General features: G+C 45.0%; 1 protein-coding gene and 1 long non-coding RNA gene across 2 annotated transcripts; one reads left to right on the forward strand and one right to left on the reverse strand.

The window, feature by feature from the left end:
- Positions 1-8,058: 8,058 nt before the first annotated feature.
- On the reverse strand, positions 8,059-14,507 carry LOC311596760. Its single transcript, XR_014778966.1, has 4 exons — positions 14,097-14,507; positions 10,483-11,757; positions 9,678-9,889; positions 8,059-9,099 (listed from the first exon to the last, which is right to left on the reverse strand). It is a non-coding gene; the product is annotated as an uncharacterized lncRNA (long non-coding RNA).
- Positions 14,508-14,708: 201 nt separating this feature from the next.
- ADRB2 (adrenoceptor beta 2) lies at positions 14,709-16,760 on the forward strand. The gene has a single exon (XM_084780155.1). It carries the CDS (start codon positions 14,934-14,936, stop codon positions 16,191-16,193), a length of 1,260 nt encoding a protein of 419 aa, XP_084636281.1. The 5' UTR covers positions 14,709-14,933; the 3' UTR covers positions 16,194-16,760.
- Positions 16,761-22,958: the final 6,198 nt, after the last annotated feature.

Here is a 22,958-nt window from a genome sequence, read left to right on the forward strand (position 1 = left end):
TGACTAGTGCCTAGGTTTCGGGGCAGAGGAACAGCTTATCCAGGGGTGCTGAGAGGAGCTGAGGTGAGTATTATACATACTGTCCTGCACTGCCAGCTTGATCATCAATATACCCAGCCAGAAACACTCAGGAATAGAGTTTGCAGATCTTAGCACCTGAATCACAAAAGCAAAAGAGTAACCAAGAGTCAACAGCTCCAATGTGCATGAGGAGTACAAGCCAAAAGCCTCAACCAGAGAGAGGCACATGGACTACAAGGGATGAGTCCTGGAAACAGCTTTCTACTGATGGCTGTCACATGCCAGCCATAATCTCTGCCAAACATGTTTTCTCTTCCGAGGGTCAGGTTGACTCTCTGCGGCAGGAAGAAGGAGCAAGGTGACTTGAGGGCTTTTCCCAATGTGCACGAGGTTTGGAATGAAAATCACCAGGGAATTTTAACCGATGCTGACGCCCCCTCCCAATCCACAGACCCCTCCCTCTGGCTTTCACCATCATGTGCGTGAATAGAACTCTTCCTGTTCCTGGTTCTGTGGCTTCTGTTAGCTGTTCTAATAAAAGAAGGAAGCCAGACCGGTATTTCGCCATTACAGTGACTCTTGACCAGACTGATTCTAAAATGAGCCATTGGGTGGAACGTCTAACTGCAAACTTTGAAAAGTAAAAGGAGAAATTACCAAAGTGACAGCAGGGGGAGTAGAGAGATCTAAGGAAAGAGAACAAAGTTGGGAGGTGACTGGGAGTTGATTTTTACACTCAGGCCTAGGGTCTCTGTGCTTCTGTTTGACAGCAGTGTTGTCTCCTGCCCTCTGCCTCTCTGCTTCCTGTGGCTCAATTAGGAATCTGGAAACTAGGGAGACGCAGTGTGGCCATTCATTAATTGGGAGCCCGAAAGCAGTCTGTTTGCTTCTATGCAGCTCCGCCTGCCTCCATAGATGGCTGGTAGAGGTAGGTGTGCTCTCTCACACTAGGCATAGTCTGCACAATAACACTCTGTTGTTGAATACTCTTGTCTCATTTAGTTATTTTTGGCTTTAAGTTTTTTTTGGCCCAAAGCTTGCTATGTAGTCCTGCCCTGTACTGAATTTGCAAATCTCTGGTCTTTGCTCCAAAGTTCTGCAAATATAAACACAAACCCCTATGCCCAGAAAAGGAGTCTCCTTATGAACATTCATTAACATACATTTATAATGTGTGAAAAGGTCATATGGAACACATCATTTCATACATAAACTGAAAAATGTAACTAAAATATACTCATAAAATGCATGAAATAGACTTAAAACTGTTTGCATACCTGACTGCTTTCTCTCAATAAGACAATTGCAAGAATGTGAAAGTGAAGAGTTTGTTTTAATTGATGAGCTGAGGGTGATAGCATGAGATAAGAAATGACCTAGATAGTTGACCCAGCAGTGTGAGCAAATAGTTGAAAGGGAGCTATGTGCTCCTGGTTAACATCCAGAGCTGAAGCCACGCAGGTGCCTCCTCTGTTTGGATTCCAGCTTTGGAAAAAGAAAACATGTTTACAGGAGAAAATCCAGAAAAGCAAAGGAAGTAAAAAAAAATTAAAATATCCATATTTTCAGCCTACACATAAAAAGTAAAGATGATCTGTGAATTTTAAGTTCTACATAAGTATTGGGAACTAATGAGAATTTTCTTTCTCTCTCCCCCCCTCCCTCTCTCTCCCTCTTCTCTCTCTCTCTCTCTCTCTCTCTCTCTCTCTCTCTCTCTCTCTCTCTCTCTCTCTCTTTCTCTGTCTCTACCCCCCCCCCCGTGTGTGTGTGTGTGTGTGTGTGTGTGTGTGTGTGTGTGTGTGTATCTGTGTCTGTGTGTCTGTGAGTGTGTCTGTGTCTGTGTATGTGTGTCTGTGTGTCTGTGAGTGTGTCTGTGTCTGTGTATGTGTGTCTGTGAGTGTGTCTGTGTCTGTGTGTGTGTGTCTGTGTGTGTGTGTGTGTGTGTATCTGTGTCTGTGTCTGTGTATGTGTGTCTGTGAGTGTATGTGTGTCTGTGTGTCTGTGTGTCTGTGTGTGTCTATGTGTGTCTGTGTGTGTGTGCATCCACACATAGAGAGCAGAAGAAGATATCAGATGCCTTACCTTATTAAACTGAGACAGATTCTCTCATCAAACCTTGTGCTCCGTAACTAGCTGGAGCCAGCAAGGCCCTGTAATTCTCTTGTTTCCACCCTCTAACACTGGGACTGCAAGTGCATACAACCACTCCAGTCCTTTTTATGTGAGTGTTGAAGATTCAGTCCGCAGGCCTCATGTTTGCATAGCAAGTACTCCTAACCACTGAGCCACTTCTCCAGTCTGAAGGTGAGAATTCTTATAAGCCCAAATATGGATAGCAACGTTGGGCCCTTCAGAAGGCAGGAAACTAGCACTAAGAAATAGCAGCCGGGCATGTTGCATACCTGTAATCCCAGTACTCGGGAAGGCAAAAACAAGCGGATCTATGTGAGACCAGACTGGTCTACAAAGCGAATCCACAAAGCGAATCCAGCCCAGCCAAGCTACACAGAGAAACCCTGTCTCAAAAACCAATAAGTAAGTAAGTAAGTAAGAAAAAAAGAAAGAAAAAGAAAAAGGAAGGGGGGGGGGGCTAGAGAGATGGCTCAGTGGTTAAGAGCGCTGCCTGCTCTTCCTAAAGGTCCTGAGTTCAATTCCCAGCAACCACATGGTGGCTCATAACCATCTGTAATGTGATATGGCGCCCTCTTCTGGCTTGCAGTACATGCAAGCAGAGCACTGTATACATAATAATAAATAAATCTTTAAAAAAAAAAAAAGAAAGAAAGAAAGAAAAAGGAAGGAAGGAAAGAAAATTGACACCGTGGCATGAAACACAGCTGGTGTGTTGACAGATGACAGATGTCACTTAGCCTGAAATCCAGGAGACCTGAGGGAACAATTGGAAAGTGGTAAACTCAAGACCACATGTGGTGATGGAGAACTTACTTACAAAGTTCTAATGTACTGTTTTCACATTTCTGGTATGGCTGGTTCCCTGATGATTTTATGAGAAGCTAAGCTTCTAAACTTATATGAGCCTTTCCAATTTTTAACTGCTTAGATATTGGCTAATTTTCTAAACTCTGCAGGCCGAACCTCAAAAACATCTGTAGGCCAGATGTAGCCTGTGAATGCCAATCTGAAGGCACTGCTACAGGCAGAGAGGGTAGGGTCGGGTTCATTGACATCCCTGTACCAATAAGTAACAGAAGCAGACTGTAGCTGGGAAATTTCAGGAGGCAGTTAACATAAAGAAGAGCTGGTGGGAGCCGAGGCTGGAAGTGGTGAAATATTCTGATAGAGTGATGGTAAAAATAAAAAAAAAATCCAAACAAACAACAGAAACAAACAAACAAAAATCCTCTGCTCAAGTGATAGGAGCAATTCTGGTGACAGGAGAGACTTGAGGCATTGAGGAAGTGGTACAAAAGGAAACAAGAACCTAAAAGGAGTGAGCGCATAGTTTTGTCTTGCAGCCTTGGGAACCAGCTGTTTAAATATGAGGAAGGAAATGTGCCTTGTTTGACAACAACTTGGAGAAGAGGGGGTCGCTTAGTACAGGAAAAAGACTGAATAAGGCATTGACTGTGGCCTTGAGGGTGAAGTCTTGAGAGTGGAAGTGAGGAAAGGGCATGAGGCTAATCTATCGGCTGCCACAGTAACAGGTCGGGGTGGGGCTAATCTACCTCAGTGATGGGTCTGTGGAAGGGAAGCAAGTGAGCAGAATCCCAGTCCTACAGTCCTTGAAGGGGCTTGCAACACTCAAAATGAAGAAGAAAAGCAACAGGAAATGGGAGCTTTCGTCTCACGGCAATTTCTTGAGTGTCAACAGGTGCAGAACTCCATGTGGTAATGGGCTTCAGCAAAAGCGAATAAAAATCTGCATTGTTTCATGAGAAGTCTTCTGGGAAAAGATATTAGTAGAATAATCTCACAAATAAAATCAAAGGTATAAAAGTTGGGTGTGCGCTGAGACGGGGGCTCAGTGGTAAGGAGGGTGTGAAAGTTGACTTCCAGAGGAAATGATAATTAAGCTCAGAATGAAGAAATGAGTAAGCACAGACGTGTTAAGTCGGGGAGGAGAAAGCTTTGAGGGCTAGGAACAGTGTGTGCAAACTCTGACTTACAGGAAGGACCCAGAAGGGTCAATGTGGCTGGAGCTGGGCTTCCCACCACCCCCTCTCCCTGTCTGGAACCATGTCCGAGGAGGCCCCTTTGCTGAGGTAGGGCTCTGCTGAGCGAGGTGACCCTTCAGGGCACCTCTGAGACAACGATCTGTAGCCCTGTCAACCTGCTGGACTGTCAAAAGGGGCCCATCAGCAAGCCGCCATTCAAAGATAACATACATATGCACTCAGCATGGAAAGCAGGCCTGCCGAACTGCTCCCTCCAGCTCCAGCTCTCTTCGAAGAGCTTCCTCCTTCAGGCTTCTGCCATCATCATTTTCATTTCCTTGTTTCATCTTACATCCTTCCTCCTCCCCTTTTAAACAGATTGCTTAAAATAAAATTTAAAAAAAAAAACAAAAACAAAACCCAATAATTTCTACTTTTACTTCTTTGCTGTTACCTGCAAATCCCTCTCCTACACTCATGCTCTGGTAACATGGTGTGGTGATTTCAGCTGATAGTATGTTCCAGAACTCTGTGAAAGCATGGCCCAAACAGTTCTTACTACAGCACAAGTCAAAGAATGTCGCCCTTGTCTGTCCTTCTCCAGCTACCTCCTCCCCTTGTTCCTAGCCCCCACCTGAACTGTTTACACCTAAACTATTAGCTACTCGAAGCAGTACCAAATCGCAGCCATTGCCGAATCTGCTTTCCTGGCCCAGGGCTCCTGAGCATAGCTGTGGGGAATGGCCTCCCTTAGCTTGCCATTAGCAAACATTCTTCCAGATTGCACTTTCCATGGCCTGAAACACCTCCTCTCATGATGCACCTGAGCCTTCTCCACTCAGCAGCCCGGGACTCTCAAAACACACAGTGCGACCCATCCATTTCTATCCCCCTTCTCACACGCCAGGCACCAGCACCTCCAGGAATACTTACTGTTTCTCAAGCATAAAAAGTGGTTCCCACTTCTGTACCCTTGGCCTGTGCTGTTTCTAGTTCATTCTCTCCTTCCTTATTTGACCACCAAAATCCCACGCAGCTTCCAAACCCAGCTCTACAGCCACCAGATGAACGAAAACTTCCTGTGTGTACATATGAGCATGGGTAGGCTTAAATATGTCTGTGGAGTCGAGAGGTCGCTGTCCAGCCATCTTCCTCCACCGCTTTCCACTTTATATTTTGGGGATCAGGTCTCTGACTGAACCTAGAGGTCATCAATACAGCAAGAGGGGGCAGTAAGCCCCACAGACCTTCCCTTCCCCCACCCCCACCCCCACAGCACTTGGACTGCAGATATATTCCATCACATCTGGAGGGTGGAGTGTGGAGTGTGAACCCAAACCCAGGTCCTCAATTGCACAGCAGTGCTTTCCAGACTCAGCCTTCTCTTCTCCCCAATGCCTGGATGGACATTTTTCTGACTTTCTTTTCACCTTCCCTGATACATCTAGCTAAACCAGCCTTCTCTTAAGTGCAAATCTCTTTTTCACACTTCTTTCATAGCCTTTATAACACACGGCCTTTTCACAATTATCTCCTTAGTGCTGCGTTAATGTAAATTTTTGACATGTGGTAACATGCAGAATGGCCCCTAGAGTTTGCAACAGGATCTGGCTTCGTAAAGGAAGTTCTGTTGGATTTAATAAAGCAAGCAATCATTCTGTACCTTATACTGGAGTGAAGACAAGTTCCCCATAAACCTAGTACATCTTTTAATGGCCGAATATGACAATACTGTATATGGTTTCCCTCTCATCTGTTTAGATACTTATGCTTTAGAGAAATTAGTTCTTAGAATATCCCTTTACAAGAAGAGTTTTCACATCTCACACTTGGGAAAGAACTTTGTAACACTGGGATTCTAGATGAAAAGCGATAATAAATTCTACTGAATCATTTTCCCCACTGCCATTATAATTCATTCTCGTTTTAGAAATCCCATTAGTCTCTTGGCTGGAGTCCTCTTGTTAGCTAACATTTGTTCTTCTTAGGAGTCTTCCTGTGTCTCCTTCCTAGTGTCTGTGTGGGAACGTGAGGTACTGAATTAGTCCCCGACCTTCCATAGTGTCAAATTTGTAGCTGGGATGTGGTATTTACCTCATTTATGGGAGTCAAGTTTTATGTACCAATTGCTACTGTTATTGGAGCGGCCTGCCTCCATATTCATCTCCTTACAATGGTTAGTTAGCTTCTCACATGGTATTTTCAGAGTGTCTAGGTCTGGGGTAGGGGTGTGCATGCCCCTGCAATGTGAAGTACTTGTCTTCTGTAGCCTTGACCCCCATACTGCGATATTGTGATTATGACAAACAAGGGAAGTACTATGGCAAGCAAATTGGAGGATAAAATCATGACATTAGACAAGTGTTATTGTGGGTTCAGTGTGTGGAACAAATACTAAAAGCCTGCAGATGAGGCACTTAACTCAGTCTACCAAGCACAGCTTCTTGAAGAAAGCTGAGTGAGTATGTGTGCATGCACGTGTGCATCTGTGCATTCTAAAGGGTTGAGATCCATGCAGGAGATGAGCATAAAAGGAAATAAGGTGGCTGAAGACAGTAGGGGAAGGGGCATGAGCAAAGCCCAGAGGCTCGTGGCCAACAACTTCCAAGCTCTAGTATTTTGCCTCTCTTTTTAGAAATCATGAATGGGATGTTCGCCTTAAAAATCTTGGTTATTTGGCCTTGTTCCCAGAAGCGATTGGAAACAGCTGCCCCTTACCTCCAGTAGTCTTGCAATGCTCAACTGGGAGACCCTGGCAATAAGGCACTTCTTCAACAGCAGGGACAATATACAGCCTTAGTTTTGAGCTATAGAGTTGGGGCAGAGTCCTATGATATTGATTCAAAGTTAGGCTTGTGATCAAATAGAGCCAGTTTAGAAGCCCTTCTTCTACCACTTGTTATATAACCTGGGGCAGACTACCCTGTGTCTTTAAACTTTTACTGTCTCACCCATGAATAGAAATAACCTTGTCCCTTTCATAAGGCTGTACAGAAATGAGAATAAGCCCCAAGATGGCAAATGAAAATAGAATAAAACTACCAAATCCAGTTCCTGGTATGTCATGTACATGATTATTGTTTTTCAGATTCCATAATAAGTACCAACTGACTATGATGTACCAGGAACTGATTTTAAATACGCTTGATTTGATCTTATCACTTTACATATCTGGAAACGGAGGCCAGGTGAGGGGACAGCCATACAGTACAAGGAAGTGCCCGGACTGGTTTCTCCATGTTCTTTGCCCCCACAATCAGTAGACACAGTTAGGACACCTTGACCTCTCTTTGACTGTCGTGATTGGAATGAAAAATGTACTCCATAGATTCAAGTATTTGAACACCTGACGCACAGCTGGTGGTAGTGTTTGCGGTAGGCGCAGCCTTGCTGGGGGAACACCGCTGGGGCGGGCTCTGAGAGCTCAAGGCCTGTGTTCCAGGCTCATAGTTAAGATGTGAACTCTTAAGCATCCTACTCTTGCTGCCCTGTCAGCCACTTGCTGCCATGTCTCCCTGCCAAGATGGTCTCTTATATCACTGGAACGGCCAGCCAAAATAAATTCCTTTTGTCCCATAAGTTGCTTCCGGTGATGGTGTTTCACCACAGCAACAGAAAAGTAACTAATACAGCAACCCAGGAATATATTCTTTCTTTCTGTGCCCTAGCGGAAGATCCAGTTTTGGAGAAAGACCACTGTGTTTCATTCCTGAAGATTCTTCTCTTCCTTTGTCCTTTCCTATGATCAGTTTTCTCTCCTTTGCTTTCCCCATCAGTTCTGCTTCCTCCCCCCCCTCCCCTCTTCTCCAACAGCTGTGGCTTGCTCGCTGACCACTACAACCCTTTGCTGCTTTCTTTCAGTGCCCAGGAGACCCTGAATTTCCTTGTCTTAAGCCACAGCACCATGCAGTTTGCACTTCAGAGTTCTTTAGTCCAATCGCATGACCCATCTCTTTTTTTGTGGCATGTTGTCTGAACTCTGTCAATAATAGGCCTTTCCTCAGATGCTCTGGGTTTAGTATCTAATTAGTGTAGCACAAATTATTTGCCAAGCTAAATCCTGACCACATTGATGATGCTAACTTGTTTGATATTTATAGCAACCCATGACTTATAGATAAGAAAAGTGCACCACAGAGAGATAAAGTAACTGGTTCAGGGGTTTTCCGCTAACAATTGGAGGAAGCAGTTGGCTCCAGGGTTGCTTGAACATTGCTCCAAGCATCAGACTCTGCCTGGCTCTTTCCTTTCTACCTTTGACAGCTTCTGCTTCATGAAGACTTTCCTTTCTCAATATTTGCAAACAAGTCCTCACATTGAATGTAGCCAATCTACTGCATAATCTTACCTCAAGTCCACTATAGGTAATTTGGTGTACAGAAAGGGTCCTTGTCCTGCAGGACGAATCTATTTATTCATTTAAAGGACTGCCCTTAAGGAAATGAATAGGATTTCCTGAAATAGAATCTGTCCCAGAAAACTCACCATGATGATGACAACAACGACAATGACGACGACGACGATGGTGATGATGATGACGATGACCAGACATAAAACATTTTTCTTGGAAACACTGTGATAAGTTCCTTACATGCATTCATGCATTATTTCCTTTAGCCATCTAAAACATCTGAGAGCATTTTCACAGAACACTTCTGCCATAAGGAAGCACCTGCACATATCCACTTATCTTCAAATCATTATATGTTTAGCTTCCATTTCAGTGTCTAGCCAATACCTCAAATCCAATGTGATCACATCTGAATTCTTCGCCCCTTCCTTTTCTCACCCATGCCAGGTTTCTGTTCTTCTCATATGCTGTTGAATAATGATCTTCCGCATCCTTGGCCCATCCCTTTACCCCCAGCTGAACTCAACTGTAACTTGCTGGCTTGTCCTGCTGCAAGTCTCTTCATTCTCCCTGTCCCCAAGCCCATTGCTTCATACATGCTTTCCAGTCCCTCTGAAATCACAGGAAAGATTTCATCTTCAATGTTCTGAAGGCCAGAAGGCTAAATCATGTTGCCCAAAAGCACATCGGCTTGCCCCAAAGTCCATGCACTGTGGCTCATTTACAGCACCTGTGTCCCATTAGCACAAGTCTCATACTGACATATCTTTGGTCTCTTAATTTTAAAATATTATTTTAAATAATTCAGCATCTGTTCATCAAATGATGGTGCACTACTTAGGACTGACTCCCTTCTCACCTGCCAAGGAGTAATTCCCTTCTCAGTTGTCATTCAGTGTTTCAAGATACATGGAAACACTCTTGTTAGGTGCTAGAAACCAGTGATGTCTCCCTAGAACTTGATAATCTTTCTTTTCTATTAGAGGGCCTGTCTCAGGCTCTGAACTTTGGCCGGCAGTAAAATCAAGCAAAATTTTACTAACATTGTTTTATTTTCATGGTTACTTTCTACTTACAGCAAGTAATAATACTAGTTCTCCACATCCCATTAGGGCTCTATATAATTAAAAAAAAATAAGTCTATTTGGGTTTTAAAAGTGAGTCAATAGTCTAGGAAAATCATGACATACCTGCTACTCAGAGCGGTGAAATCAGGGTGGTGAGAAGCAGACAACGAATGTGAGGGTGTAAACAAATGCTTTCGTAGGATTCTAGGCCAAGTCCTTGCCAGTCCACAGTGGCTCTTCACAGCCAGGAACTCATCTCCTCAATGGGCCGCAAGTCATTTCTTCCCACAGCAGGTGCATTTCTGATGGAAAGCGCCCCATCACATAGATCACAGCTGAGGCTCCAAGAAAGAAGATGGCTTGTTAAGGTTTCCAAGAATTCCAAGGCTCTCCGGGGATTAGATCAAAGGGGCCCTTCTCGTGCCCTGTCTATGCTCCCAAAGGTTCTCTCCCATCCCGACACCCATCGCTTACACATCACTCATTCTTCATTGTCATTCCTGAAAGAGCCTCCACGCAAGCCCTCTCCTATTCAGCAGGAGAATTACACACCAGCCCTGGGTACCCATAGCACTGTATATATTTACAGCTTCCCTCTTATGTCCATAGGGGGATATTTTTGTACCAGCTTAGGAGAAATGGAAAGGCCAGATAGTCAAATAATTTTCTGTGGGGGTCTAATTCCCTTGCAAAATCCCAACCAAGAAAAGGGATGGTTAGTCCCTTTGAATGATTAATTCTTTTCAGGCCAAAGAATTCTTTATGTAGTCAACTGCACTATTCCTTCCCTCCTACCTCCTTCCCATCCCTTGTTTTAATTTAATGCCATCTCCTTTTGTCCCATGCCCCTGGGATGTAGAGGATTTATTAGCGTGTCTCTCATAAAACCCAAGCATAGCAGGAAATTAAATTCATCTGGCGTAAGCACCTGTTTGGAGAGCTTGGCTGGTTGCTCTGCTCTACTTCATGGTTGCCAAGGTGACCGCCGAATGACTGATGACTTGTTCTATGATGGTCCAGGTATCAGTGTTAACATCATCATCTAAGTGAAGCCCTGTGGAGAGAAACTGCCCATAGTGGTACAGGCTACCCCAGACCCAGGGATACTAAATCTCAGGAGGAGCCAGCTTAAGAGATACCAGAGGCATCCTGTCAAGAGCTCAAGGACAGCCCTTGAAAAGAGAGAGGTGATTGTTCTGAGTGGCCTCAAGGGGGCAGACTTAAGACTCATGGGCACAAATGGAAAGAAGATGGATTTTAGTTCAAAATCTGGACAGTGAGAGCAATACACTATGAACAAAGCCCATGGGATTTTTTCTATCACTAGAGATGGTCCCCTAAGACTTTGGGGAACACACCGTGTAAAGAGCTAAGATGCTTCACCCTAAACCATCACCACCCCCATCCAACTGGACAGTCAAATGTTAGCCGAGTTTTTCAGGCTCATTCTTTTCCCTGGAATGAAGTTTGTTTACTCTCATTGTAACTCAAATAAAAATAAATAAATTGCATATCACTCATGTTCAAAGGGTCCTTTCACACATATGGTATGGTCAGACAAATATGCATCCTGTCTACTTTTTAATGGAAAAAAAAGAACACTGGGAATGACCATCTCTTTGAAGGTGGCACAATCCAGTATTTAACCTCATTTAACACAAACATCGTAAGATAAGCCTGTCCAGAGATGTCACTAAAAGATAGGCACGGTAAACAAAAGACTTCCACAGACACTTCTCTGCCCGAGAATCCTGAAGGTGGGAGACCCAGGAGGAGGCTTCTTTGCTGTCCTGCTAGCAGTGTGAGGGCATTCTCTGGCAGCACAGAACCTTACTCCTGTTCAAACACTCATTAGATAAATCAAACTGTGGTTTGGCAGGCAGGAAATGACAAATCAGTGTCTTAAGGGATTGACAAAATATGTAATTAGACACTATCAATCACCATAAAAAAGCTTGGTCTTTCTTACATCAGATAAACGCAGCTTAGTACTTAACTCAGTTAGGTTAGGTCCCGAGATCCCTGAGCAGCCGTTGCAGACGCAGTCACTGTGAAATGGAATCACAGTTGCTGTGTAGGGAAAACAAGTGCAGCCAGGAGGGCAGAGCTAGATGCTTAATTCTCCCCACACCTTGAACAGGACACTCTCCATTTCACCACTTCAAGATCCCCTTATTTTCTTTCTTTCTTTCTTTCTTCCAAACTAAAGGAAATAAACAAAACAATCTGCCAAATTCTTCTCTATTTTAATTGTGTCTAGACCTAGGCTCCTAAAAGGAGGTCAGGGAAAAGATAACACCATGAAATTCCTGCCACAGGAGGAAAGAGCATGCCTATTCGTCAAAAACTGGTGGGAAATGTCACAGGATCTTCTTTTTGACTAATGTTATTTCCTCTTCTTGATTTACTATGTGTGAGGTCTTTAAAAGATGTTTCCCAAGTTATTTAGTTAAAGTTTGGGGCAACTTAAGTGCACAGTGAATAAAAACTGATCAGTGTTTGTCCTTAAAAAAGCATTACCTCATTCTTTTTTGTTGTTAGGGGAAGGTTAAACTGTGCACTTATTTACTCCATTCCTTCACAAGCAGGAAGTAAGTTTTAAATGTTTCGGTTCCACAATCTAGGGTGGATGTACATTTACAGGATAGTTGTTGCATCACACCAAGACTCTTCCTAAAATGCAGCAGACCGGAGCCAACTTTGGAAAACACAAATATGAGGTGGGTGTGTTGTGAAAACTATGAGAGCACAGTAGATCTTTAATTGGTGTTTGTGGGGTTTGTGAGAAATAGTTCTGAGGGACTTGTCAAAACAAAAACAAAAACAGTGTGTGCTACTGAAGGAAGCCAAGGGGTCCATGTAGATTTCATTGCTAAGCCCAATTTCTGAAGTAAACACTACACCTACTCTTTTCATAAGATCTTTTATTGCCTGTGAGGAAGCTAGTACTATGTTCTAAAGAGCTAAGCAAATTACATAAAATTCAGTGAGATATCTACCTATGTAACAGCACTTTCACAGTTTCTACAGCATTTGATTTTCACTCATCCCAATCTCACACACACACACACACACACACACACACACAGAGAGAGAGAGAGAGAGAGAGAGAGAGAGAGAGAGAGAGAGAGAGACACAGAGACACACACACACAGACACAGACACACACACACCTGCACATACACCCCCTTAGAGATGGAGAATGAATATAAAGTCCCAAGGTGAACGTGAACACATCAACTCTAGTCCCAGGTGCCGCTGCTTCCGGATCAACCCCCCCCCCCTTTTCTACAGTGGAATAATACAGTTCCTTAGAAGGGATGAAAATTCGGATCTTAGAACCAGACAGATTTAGGTTCAGATTCAGCTTCTGGTACTGCCTGACCAGTGTCCAGGGGCAAGCTATTTGCCTCTGTGAGCCCAATTGGGGAACTGAGCTAAAAATATCCCCATGGGACTGTGGGAAGGATTAAATGAAATAATGCACAAGAGGCACATAGCAGAATGTTCCCTAAATGTCAACCATTGTTATGTTATTATGTAATCTACAAAGCATGTTTGGTTATTCAGTGTGAAAGACTTACAGTGTGTCAAAGATAATACATATGAAACCAAACATTGAAAATTAATTTTTTTCCCCAACAAACAATTCATTTGTCAGATGCAAAGGATAGTATTTCCTGAAATCTTAGTCTTGGTCTGATTTTTTTTTTTTTCATGAGAAGGAACAACTATCATTTACTTTCTGTACCTTTAAAATGATCTCCAAAGAACAATTTTTTAATATAATGAATTATATGAAACTGTGGAGGGTTTTTTTAAGGCAGAAATAGTATAACAGTGGCAGGTTCACAGGACGCAGCATAAAATATTAACGAATTATTTGGCCAACACATGAAATAACATTTTTCTAGTTTCATATACAGCATTTTATAGTTATTGAGGAAATAGGTTGAAAAGAAAATTATCCGAGTTGGAGAGACGATTCAGTGGTTAAGAGCACTGGCTGCTCTTCCAGAGGACCCGGGTTCGATCCCCAGCACCCACATGGTGGCTTGTGAGCTGATACTATCTGTATATCCAGTCCTAAGGAATCTGATGTTCTCTCCTGACCTCCAGAATAAGCACAAACATGGCAGCACAGACAAATGTAGAGATAAAACCCCCATGCACGTAAAAATGAATGCATTTGGTTTAATTTTTAAAACAAAATTATTACAATATGCATTCTCAGATATCCACTGTGTAACAGGAAAACGATGCCACGCCTCCAAGAATTAAAAATAACACCACCACCCCCAACTCTTTCCAAATGTGTACCGACTTCGATTCCTAATGAAATACAAAGGGTAAAGTCACTGCCTCCTTGGTGCCTGCAAGTTTTCGGAGGGAGGATGCCAAAAAATTATTTTTCACCAAGTGTGATGAGAAACTCTGTGGCTGTTGAAGCCACCTCCTGTGCCCCTGCCAAATAACTGAAAGGGAATACACTGGGAATGGGGAAAGAGGGAGTCACTTAGGAGGACTAGAGGAGGTTAGTACCTGGATGTGGTCCGCACTCCACACCTCCACCGGAGTGCTTGTGTATGTTTCTTTCTGCATGCTTCTGGGTGTTCCTGTGTTTGTTTATAGCCACCTTTCTGTATTGTACCAGGAGACAGCTGTCGTCTCTAGTGTGAACGGGCGCGGGTGTGTCTCGGTGTCTGTGGCATAAGTCTGAGCATGTCCAGGTCGGCAGGGTGCGTTTGTGCCTGTGTGTGCCTGTAGGTGAGCTTGCTCGGTCTCTGTTCCTCAAGGAAAATGCGCCCTGTGCCACCCGCATTCAGAGACTTCAGCCCGCAGAGGTGACCTGCATAGACAGGCAGAACCTCCAGACAGCCCCTGGTTGGTAGGTCACACAGCAGTCCCAGATTTCTGTTTCTCTCTTTTTCTCTGAGGCCCCGCTAGGGTAGCTGGAAGGGAGTGGTGGCTTAGCCTCCGGGGTAGCAGCTGGGCCCCGCCCGAGCCAACCCCAGGAGGAGGCGGGCCAGGCTGGGAGGGTTGGCCCTTGGTGCCTCGCCCCTCTGGGCAAGCGACAGTGCCATTGGCCCAAAGTTGCTGCACGTCACTGAGCAATTCCCCTAAAGTCCGGTGCACATAACGGGCAGGGCGCACTGCGAGGCAGCTTCTCCAGCATTCAGGCTGCAGCTGGCAGGCACTGCGAGCCCCGAGCACCCCACGAGCTGAGAGTGCAGGACGCGCCCCCAGCACAGCCACTTACAGCCGCTGAATGAAGCATCGAGGAGTCCGCCCCCAGCTGGCTGCGCCCCGTCGGAGGTGCACACGCTGAGAGCGCCTGGGCACCTAAAGCCAGGGCGCTCACCTGCCAGCCTGCCAGCCATGGGTCCACCCGGGAACGACAGCGACTTCTTACTGGCACCCAACGGAAGCCGTGCGCCAGACCACAACATTACTCAGGAACGGGACGAAGCGTGGGTGGTGGGCATGGCTATGGTCATGTCGGTTATCGTCCTAGCCATAGTATTTGGCAACGTGCTGGTCATCACAGCCATTGCCAGATTCGAGCGACTACAGACTGTCACCAACTACTTCATAATCTCCTTGGCATGTGCCGATCTACTCATGGGCCTAGCGGTGGTACCGTTTGGGGCCAGTCACATCCTTATGAACATGTGGAATTTTGGCAACTTCTGGTGCGAGTTCTGGACTTCCATTGATGTGTTGTGCGTCACAGCCAGCATAGAGACCCTGTGTGTGATTGCAGTGGATCGCTATATTGCTATCACGGCGCCCTTCAAGTACCAGAGCCTGCTGACCAAGAATAAGGCCCGGGTGGTCATCCTGATGGTATGGATTGTGTCCGGCCTTACCTCCTTCTTACCCATCCAGATGCACTGGTACCGTGCTAGCCACCAGGAAGCCATCAAGTGTTACGCCAAGGAGACTTGTTGTGACTTCTTCACGAACCAGGCCTATGCCATTGCTTCCTCCATTGTGTCTTTCTACGTGCCCCTGGTGGTCATGGTCTTTGTCTATTCCAGGGTCTTCCAGGTGGCCAAAAGGCAGCTCCAGAAGATAGACAGATCTGAGGGAAGATTCCATGCCCCAAACCTCAGCCAGGTGGAGCAGGATGGGCGGAGCGGACATGGATTCCGAAGGTCCTCCAAGTTCTACTTAAAAGAGCACAAAGCCCTCAAGACCCTCGGCATCATCATGGGCACATTCACCCTCTGCTGGCTGCCCTTCTTCATCGTCAATATCGTGCATGTGATCCGGAAAAACCTCATCCCTAAGGAAGTTTACATCCTCCTTAACTGGTTGGGCTATGTCAACTCGGCTTTCAACCCTCTAATCTACTGTCGGAGTCCAGATTTCAGGATTGCCTTTCAGGAGCTTCTGTGCCTTCACAGGTCTTCTTCTTCGAAAACCTATGGGAACGGCTACTCCAGCAACAGCAACGGCAGAGCAGACTATACAGGGGAGGTGAGCTCATGTCAACTGGGGCAGGAGAAAGAAAGGGAACTGCTGTGTGAGGACCTCCCAGGCACAGAAGGCGTTGTGAACTGTCAAGGTACAGTGCCTAGCCTTAGCATTGATTCCCACGGGCGGAACTGTAGTACCAATGACTCAGAACTGTAATGCAGGCTTTCTACTTTCTAAGACCCCCCCTTCCCCCCGACAGGACACTAACCAGACTATTTAAATTGAGTGTAATTATGTTAGAATTAAACTGTATAGAGATTTGTAGAAGGGGATCCATCCTTCTGCCTATTTTTTTTTAATTTTTTTAAGCTGCAAAAGGAAAAGAGAGAGCGAGAGAGAGAAACTGTATTTGAGTGCATATTTGTTTCTTGTACAGTTCAGTTCCTCTTTGCATGGAACTTAAAAGTTTCTGTCTGAAGTGTGTTGGTCCTAGAGGGCCGAGTCTGTATGTTTGAAAGACGTTTCCATGTATCTACCTCACTAGTCAAGTATTAGGTATAACATAATATTGCTGCTGGAAATATCTGAAAGAGAGAGTTCCCTTCCTGTACTCTTGGACTTGAAAATCCTGTGTCTCGGACCTTTCTGCTGTGAATATAGACTCTCTCCCACTCCACTTATCTGCTCAAATGGAGTGTTGTAGGCAGGGATTTGAGGGACAGCATCAATTGTTTTTTCTGAGCAAAGTCTAAAGTTTACAGTAAATAAATTGTTTGACCATGACTCCATTGCACCTGTTTCTCCAAAACCGCTTGACTCTGGAGTGTCCTTGTCTGTCCCACTGGCAACCACAGGTAACTATGTGTCATAACTGCTGAGTGGCTTACAATGTAGGAGGGTATCAGAATGGCACGCACTGATTGCCCAGCCCTTCCATGTGCCTCTCGGTCTCCAGATGCAAGCCTGTATCTTTCCCAATTTCACTTGTGTCCCAAATCAGTCCCGCCTGTTCTCAGCATAACCCAGTGTGTCCTACAGTTGCTCTTCTGTGCTGTCACCTCGGAAAGCCTGACTCACAGGGACAGAGTTACAGGCATATGTTCTGCCCCACATGCTCCTGCTGCCCACCTTCCAGCCCTACTTGTTTAATAACTGTGTATATTTATATCGTCGCCGTCTCTTAGAGTGGTGCCCTTTGTGCTGCTGCAGGGCTTGGTGTGTTCAGGGTGAGGGAGATGCTCCGTGTATAAAGCTCCCCAAGCATCTAGGGATTCCAAGGGAAATCAAAGGCTTTAGCCATAGAGAGTGAAGCTTTAAAACATGGCTGGTGAACGCTTCGTGGCCTGACCATGGCTCTGGCCTCTCTTTGTTCCTTCCTGCTGCCTCTCGCCTCCTCTCCTCCAATTCTCTACACTGCTGGGTAAACCAGGCTTTCCCATGCCTGGCATTCTCAGGCATTATAGGATGTTTAGCAGCAGCCCTGTGCCCAGTAAATTCCATTAGCACCCCTCAAGTTTACAAATAATACCCAAAAATAACCTCAGCCATGAACTGTTACACCTAAGGGTAAGGTGATTCTTAGCAGAAAGCCTGGCATAGACTTTGCGATCTTAAAACTGCTGTTTTATGCGTTTTGCTACAAGGACTGTATTTTGACACCTAGGGAGGTTTTCCTAGTTCACTCAGTTAGGATGGTCCCTCAGCCCCTCCGCTTTCTTCTTCATGGCACTGCCTTCTATACTTGTGTTCCAGCTGCCCGGGTAGTTAACACAAGAAGTTAAGGTTTTAGGTTCATGCATGAGTTATTTGGGAGGGCTTATCAGTGGAGGTGAGGCCCGCAGGCCCTTACTGCCTATTTGCAGAGAGATTATAATACTGTTAAGAGGCACAGAGGGAAATCACAAAAGTAAACACATTTCTTCTCGCAACCCCTTTCTATTTTTGCCTGTGTGTCTGAGCCAGAGCTTGGCCCAGGTTTCATAGAGTGGATCGTCCTCCTTGGCAACACCAGGCTGGAAAGGGTCAGCCTTCAAGGTTCCATGCCACTTCTTTCACTCATAAAGCTGACTCCAATTCTACATTCTCTGTTGTCCAAAGTCCCCAACAGCAGCCTTCTCTGCTTCTTCAAATCTCAGTGCTGGGGCCTCTGGTGAGCATTAATCTCTCAGAGGGAGGCTAAGGCCATGCCACGCAAAGTGCAATGTATGCTATTCTGTGCTTTCACGTCTTGGTCACGGTTTCTACACCGCAGTCTCCTCCTGCTCTGGGCCTCATGTCCGGAGGTATAGCAAGTTTTTCCAGATACCTTCACATACCCCATAGCCTCACAAGGTCTTGGATTTGGAAGAGTCCAGAATTTGAACAGCCTGAGAGCCTGATAGAAGAAACGACATGCCCAAGGTAAGTGATCAAAGATCCCAGAGCAAGGGTAAGCCAGGAGCCTGCCTGCCTGCCTGCCAGGGATGGCTATGCTCTCTCAACAGCATCACCGCTGACCTCTGCCCTCATCTGAGTTGTAGAGCCTTTCCCTGGGGCTCTGCCATGCTTCACGCACCGGGGCAGGGGTTTGTTTTGGTTTGGTTTTGTATCTTTGATACAAAATATCAGGGGCTAAATAAATATTCTGTAAAGAAACAAGAGCAAGGGTTGTTTGCTTTATTGTTTATTTAGGTTATTCCTTGCATTAGGGAAGTTGGAAGTTTCCCTAACTCTTTATTACCAGCAAGTAATTTCAAGAATTTCTCACGGTATATGTGTGTGTGTGTGTGTGTGTGTGTGTGTGTATTAACAACTTGCCTGTCATTATTTGTTAGACAAGAAATATTGTTAATAATAAGTCAATACTATGCATATATGCTCTTGGCTAAAGGAATTCCTAGTACTATTTGTTAAAAGTTCAGCTATGAAGGTTAACGTCAATTCTAAGCTAAACAAGACTTTTGCAATATTTGAGTCCCTTTAGGAATGCTTTAAGCTTCAGAACTTTGATCTGTTTTAAGGCACTTGGAAAACAAGAACACCATGGGCCTATTGCAATGCCTTGTTTTTTCACCTTTTATGTGGTTTTGTTTTCCCTTGTCCCTCCATGTCTCCTGTTTGTTGACATGATAGTTACATAAGGTTTGTGTTGGATTCATCACCGTAAAGTTTTCTTTGCCTGGACAGCAAGTTCTCAGAGTCTGTCAAATGAGAACCTTATCCTGAGATGCAAGCTGACAGGTGTGAACGGTCGCAGGACAGGGTGGGCCTGCCTGCAAGATAATTACCGAGGCAAGGAATCTAGGAGGGGAGAAGAGCCTGCAAATCGGAGCTGTCCTTACATGCCGTGGAGAGCGCTTGTGGTGGTGGATTTGCTGCCAAATTGATCTACACCAATAGGAGTCCTGGGTAGTTGTAGAACACCTGCTGTGTGCAGTGTGAGAGAAGTTATGGGCTGTGGTTTCCTCCTCCTGGGCCAAGGCAGAATACTAAACAGTTATGTGCCATGAAATTGACCTGAAGGTTAGGGTTATGTTAGGCAACTCTTGAGCATGAGGCCATCTTTACCACTTTCGGATGCAGGTAGAAGAGTTTGTCACCCAGCAAATAAAGCAACTGATGTTCAGAAAGCCACATGGCCAGCTAGTCACTGAGTAAATATCAGAACCTAGGTTTGTGTGATCCGAGAATGCAGGGAGCCTAGCACCCATGCAAAGCAGGAAGCAACGGGGAGGTGGGGGGGGGGCAAGGGGGCGGGGAGAAGCTTATGATGATGTATGCCAAAACAAGCCTCCTCGGGACTGGAAATGCAATACCGTGTTGAGAGAAGAGGGAGGTTGCTGTGGGTTGGGGCAAGGAGGAATGTCCCTTCAAAACATGTCGCTACTGGATGGCTAGGGACTGGGGCAGGGAACCAATCACGGAGGTGCTTAGTTTTGCTTAGTTTATTTCTCTGGGTCTTTGCTTTATCTTTTCTTAGAGAATGAGGCCAAATTGAAAGAAAAAAAAAAAAGGATATGAAACTTGAAGTGATCAAAACAGGGTAAAACCGAAGCGCAGGCTGCCGCAGGTTCCAGCAAATTCACGCTATGTTCCAAATTCGGGAAGGCCTTCAAGATGAGTGGGTAGCTGAGCCTTGTGGGGCGCTGGTCTGGGTTGTCCTAGAGGTGTGCTGTCTGTTTCAAGCTGGTGTTCTATGGCCAATGGCAAGGGGCAAGGAGGACTTGGGCAATTCGAGCGACACTTTTCATTTAACGGTATAACCTCTGCTCTTCTCTTCAGCTGCACAGTACAGAGCAGAGTCGGTTCTGTGCTAAGCCTTACTTGATTGACAGACAATCCAGATATGATTTGGTGGAGAAGTGTTTAAAATACTGGGGAGAGCAAATTTTCTAAGCACTTTCAAGAGCTTGAAATGTTGGTGCGCACCTTTAATCCCAGTGCTCCAGAGGCAAGCAGAGCTCCGTGAGTTGGAGGCCAGCCTGGTTTTCAGAGTAGGTCTAGGACAGCCAAGGCTACACAGTGAAACCCTGTCTCAAAACAACAACAACAACAACAAAACAAACAAAAAGAAAGAAAGGAAGGAAAGGAAGAAAGGAAGAAAAAGAAAAAGAAAAGAAGTCAGTGTCTTGTGAACAGTAGGAAGTGGAATAAAATGAGGAGATTTTTAACTGCAGTTCTTACAACTGGGAAGTAGGTCTCTGCTCAGCCTCTCACTTTCCGTATTTCTCCCCCCCTCTCTGTCTCTCTATACTAAAGTAAGGCAGTTTCCTAGCGAGGGGGCCTCAGTTTGTTTACCTGTAAAATGAAGCCACTACAAATAGTGTCCAAGCTGTGCTAAGCCCTGAATTTGTACAGCTGTTCATTTAGAAGCTAATTGGAGATTTCTAAATATCTCTTGTTTCTAGTTAAAGTCGATGACGTGTGTTATAGAAACAGTAGCTAAGCATTCCGAGGATAGTCCGTCTGCCAGTGAGGTGCTATCAAGAACTAGAAAACTGTGTGAAAGAAAATAAGGCAATGGCTATTGTTTATAAACACTGGCGGACAAGCATGGCTTTATGGGTAGGCAGGTAAAAGAAGATTTTCCTAAGCGTAAAATAGAATAATGAGCCTTCTACCTTTAGAAACATTCAAGGTGAATCACTGTTCAGGATGAAACACAGAGTCTATATGGAGCTGGGCTAGGCTCCTGCCACATCTGCAATCCCTTTTCTTGAAAATAATAAACTTGAAAAAAAGAAAGAAAATAATAAACCTGAAAAAAATAATAAACTTCGTTGCCCTGAGTTCATCACTGCAGCTGGCCTTCTCCCTAATTCCTCTGAATTTCAAAAGCTTCACCACATTCAAAACTGGGAAACCTCCCAGGAAAACCAGGGTCTCACCAGTCCTCGGCCATGGGGACCATCCAGAAATAGAGTGATAAGGTTAAGCAGTTTCCCACATTATTAGACCTTTTCATCAGCTGCTCTTCCCATGCCTTTTGCAAATGACCTACTAACTCCCAAAGAGAGGAATGAGAGATGCAGAGGTCTCTCTGCAAAGGCTATTACATCCTTCTCCATCCTTGGAATCACCACTCTTCCTGTGGTCTGTCAGGCACCCTCCTAGAGCAGAAAGGAAGAGAGGCAGGTCCCCGGCCAACACAGACTACTCTAAACAGTCTCGCCCTCAAACCCAGAGACCTAAGGTTTGTGGTAGCCCAGCCACTAACGGTGGGGGCAGGGAGCCTCTGGCAGGCCACTTCCTCTCTCTACACCCTATCTTGTCTTATGAGAGATTACATGTGCTCGTGAGTGTCCTCCATCCTCCAATATCTATAAGAGTCTGGGATGTCTTCTGCGCTGTACATCTGGTCGCTTTGCCTTTATTTTTAAAGCACATTTCCCCTTTGTTAAGAGGGCAGTAGACACTTAGTATAGAATACCTTAAAGCATATGACAGCACCAAGAAAGCTAAACCTCGCATCATGTTATGATTATGTGCATGCTTTCCATCTTATTTTGTAACATGCTTATACAAGTGCAAATACATGTGTTTTTTAGCTATTGTGGAATTAGATTATTCATAGTGGTTTTTACTCACTTCTAGCACTTTCACAAATAGCCTACAAAATGGCCTGATTTGTGACAGGATCCAGATAGTATCATTTCTGATGACCCATTGGCAGGGTGTTACAGAGTTCCCCCAAGTGCCCCACATTGGAGTACAAAAGAACTGCCACTCTTTCAAAGTAGCAATCGGAGGGCCTACCTTGAATATACAGGAATCTGAAGTTCTGCAAGTTTTTTAGGGTCTTGTGTCATGAATGGCTGTGAAACATTTTAAAGAACAACCAGACCTAAACTTTTCAAAGACGTATGACCATAGAATTTGTGGAAAAAGAGACTATGTTTTGAAGATGTTTTTTTCAGAGACATCAACATTGTAAATAACACAGAATGTTCTCTGCTCTCATCCTTGATAAAGAAAGTAATGGCTGTTTCTATACTAAACCTCGGTGAAAGCGCACCGTCTGTCTGCTTTTAGCACACAGGAAAACTAACCACTGACCCTCTCGGGACTGAGTTCTTTCTACATTGTTTGATGCCTCTGGTCCCAGCTGTTGACTTCGGCTCATATTGGTCTATTCAATCCATGTAGTGACCAAAAGCTACATGTGGAAAACATGTCAGTATGCCTCTATCCCAATGGCCTCTCTTGCAAGCTGAGCAGGGCGATGGGTAGCAGCTACAGGTGCCGCGTTGGGACCAAGCCCTGCCTTGACAGTTGTCACATCTGATCTCGTTTAGTATCCAGAAGCAGCCTTAAAAACCTAGTGCTATTATGTTTATTGTCCCAGCATGAATAAAGAAAACGACTTGAAGAAGCTAAGTTGCCCAAGGTCATGTGGTCAAATAGAGTGAAACCAGAACCCTGTATGATTTGCTCTTAAGGTACGCCTGCCTCTCTTTCCTAGGAGGGGAGACTACAAGGGAATATGTAACGGAGAGGTGGAGC

The sequence above is a fragment of the Acomys minous genome (genome assembly GCF_964271855.1).
Source record: "Acomys minous genome assembly, chromosome: 4".
NCBI classification, from domain to species: domain Eukaryota; kingdom Metazoa; phylum Chordata; class Mammalia; order Rodentia; family Muridae; genus Acomys; species Acomys minous.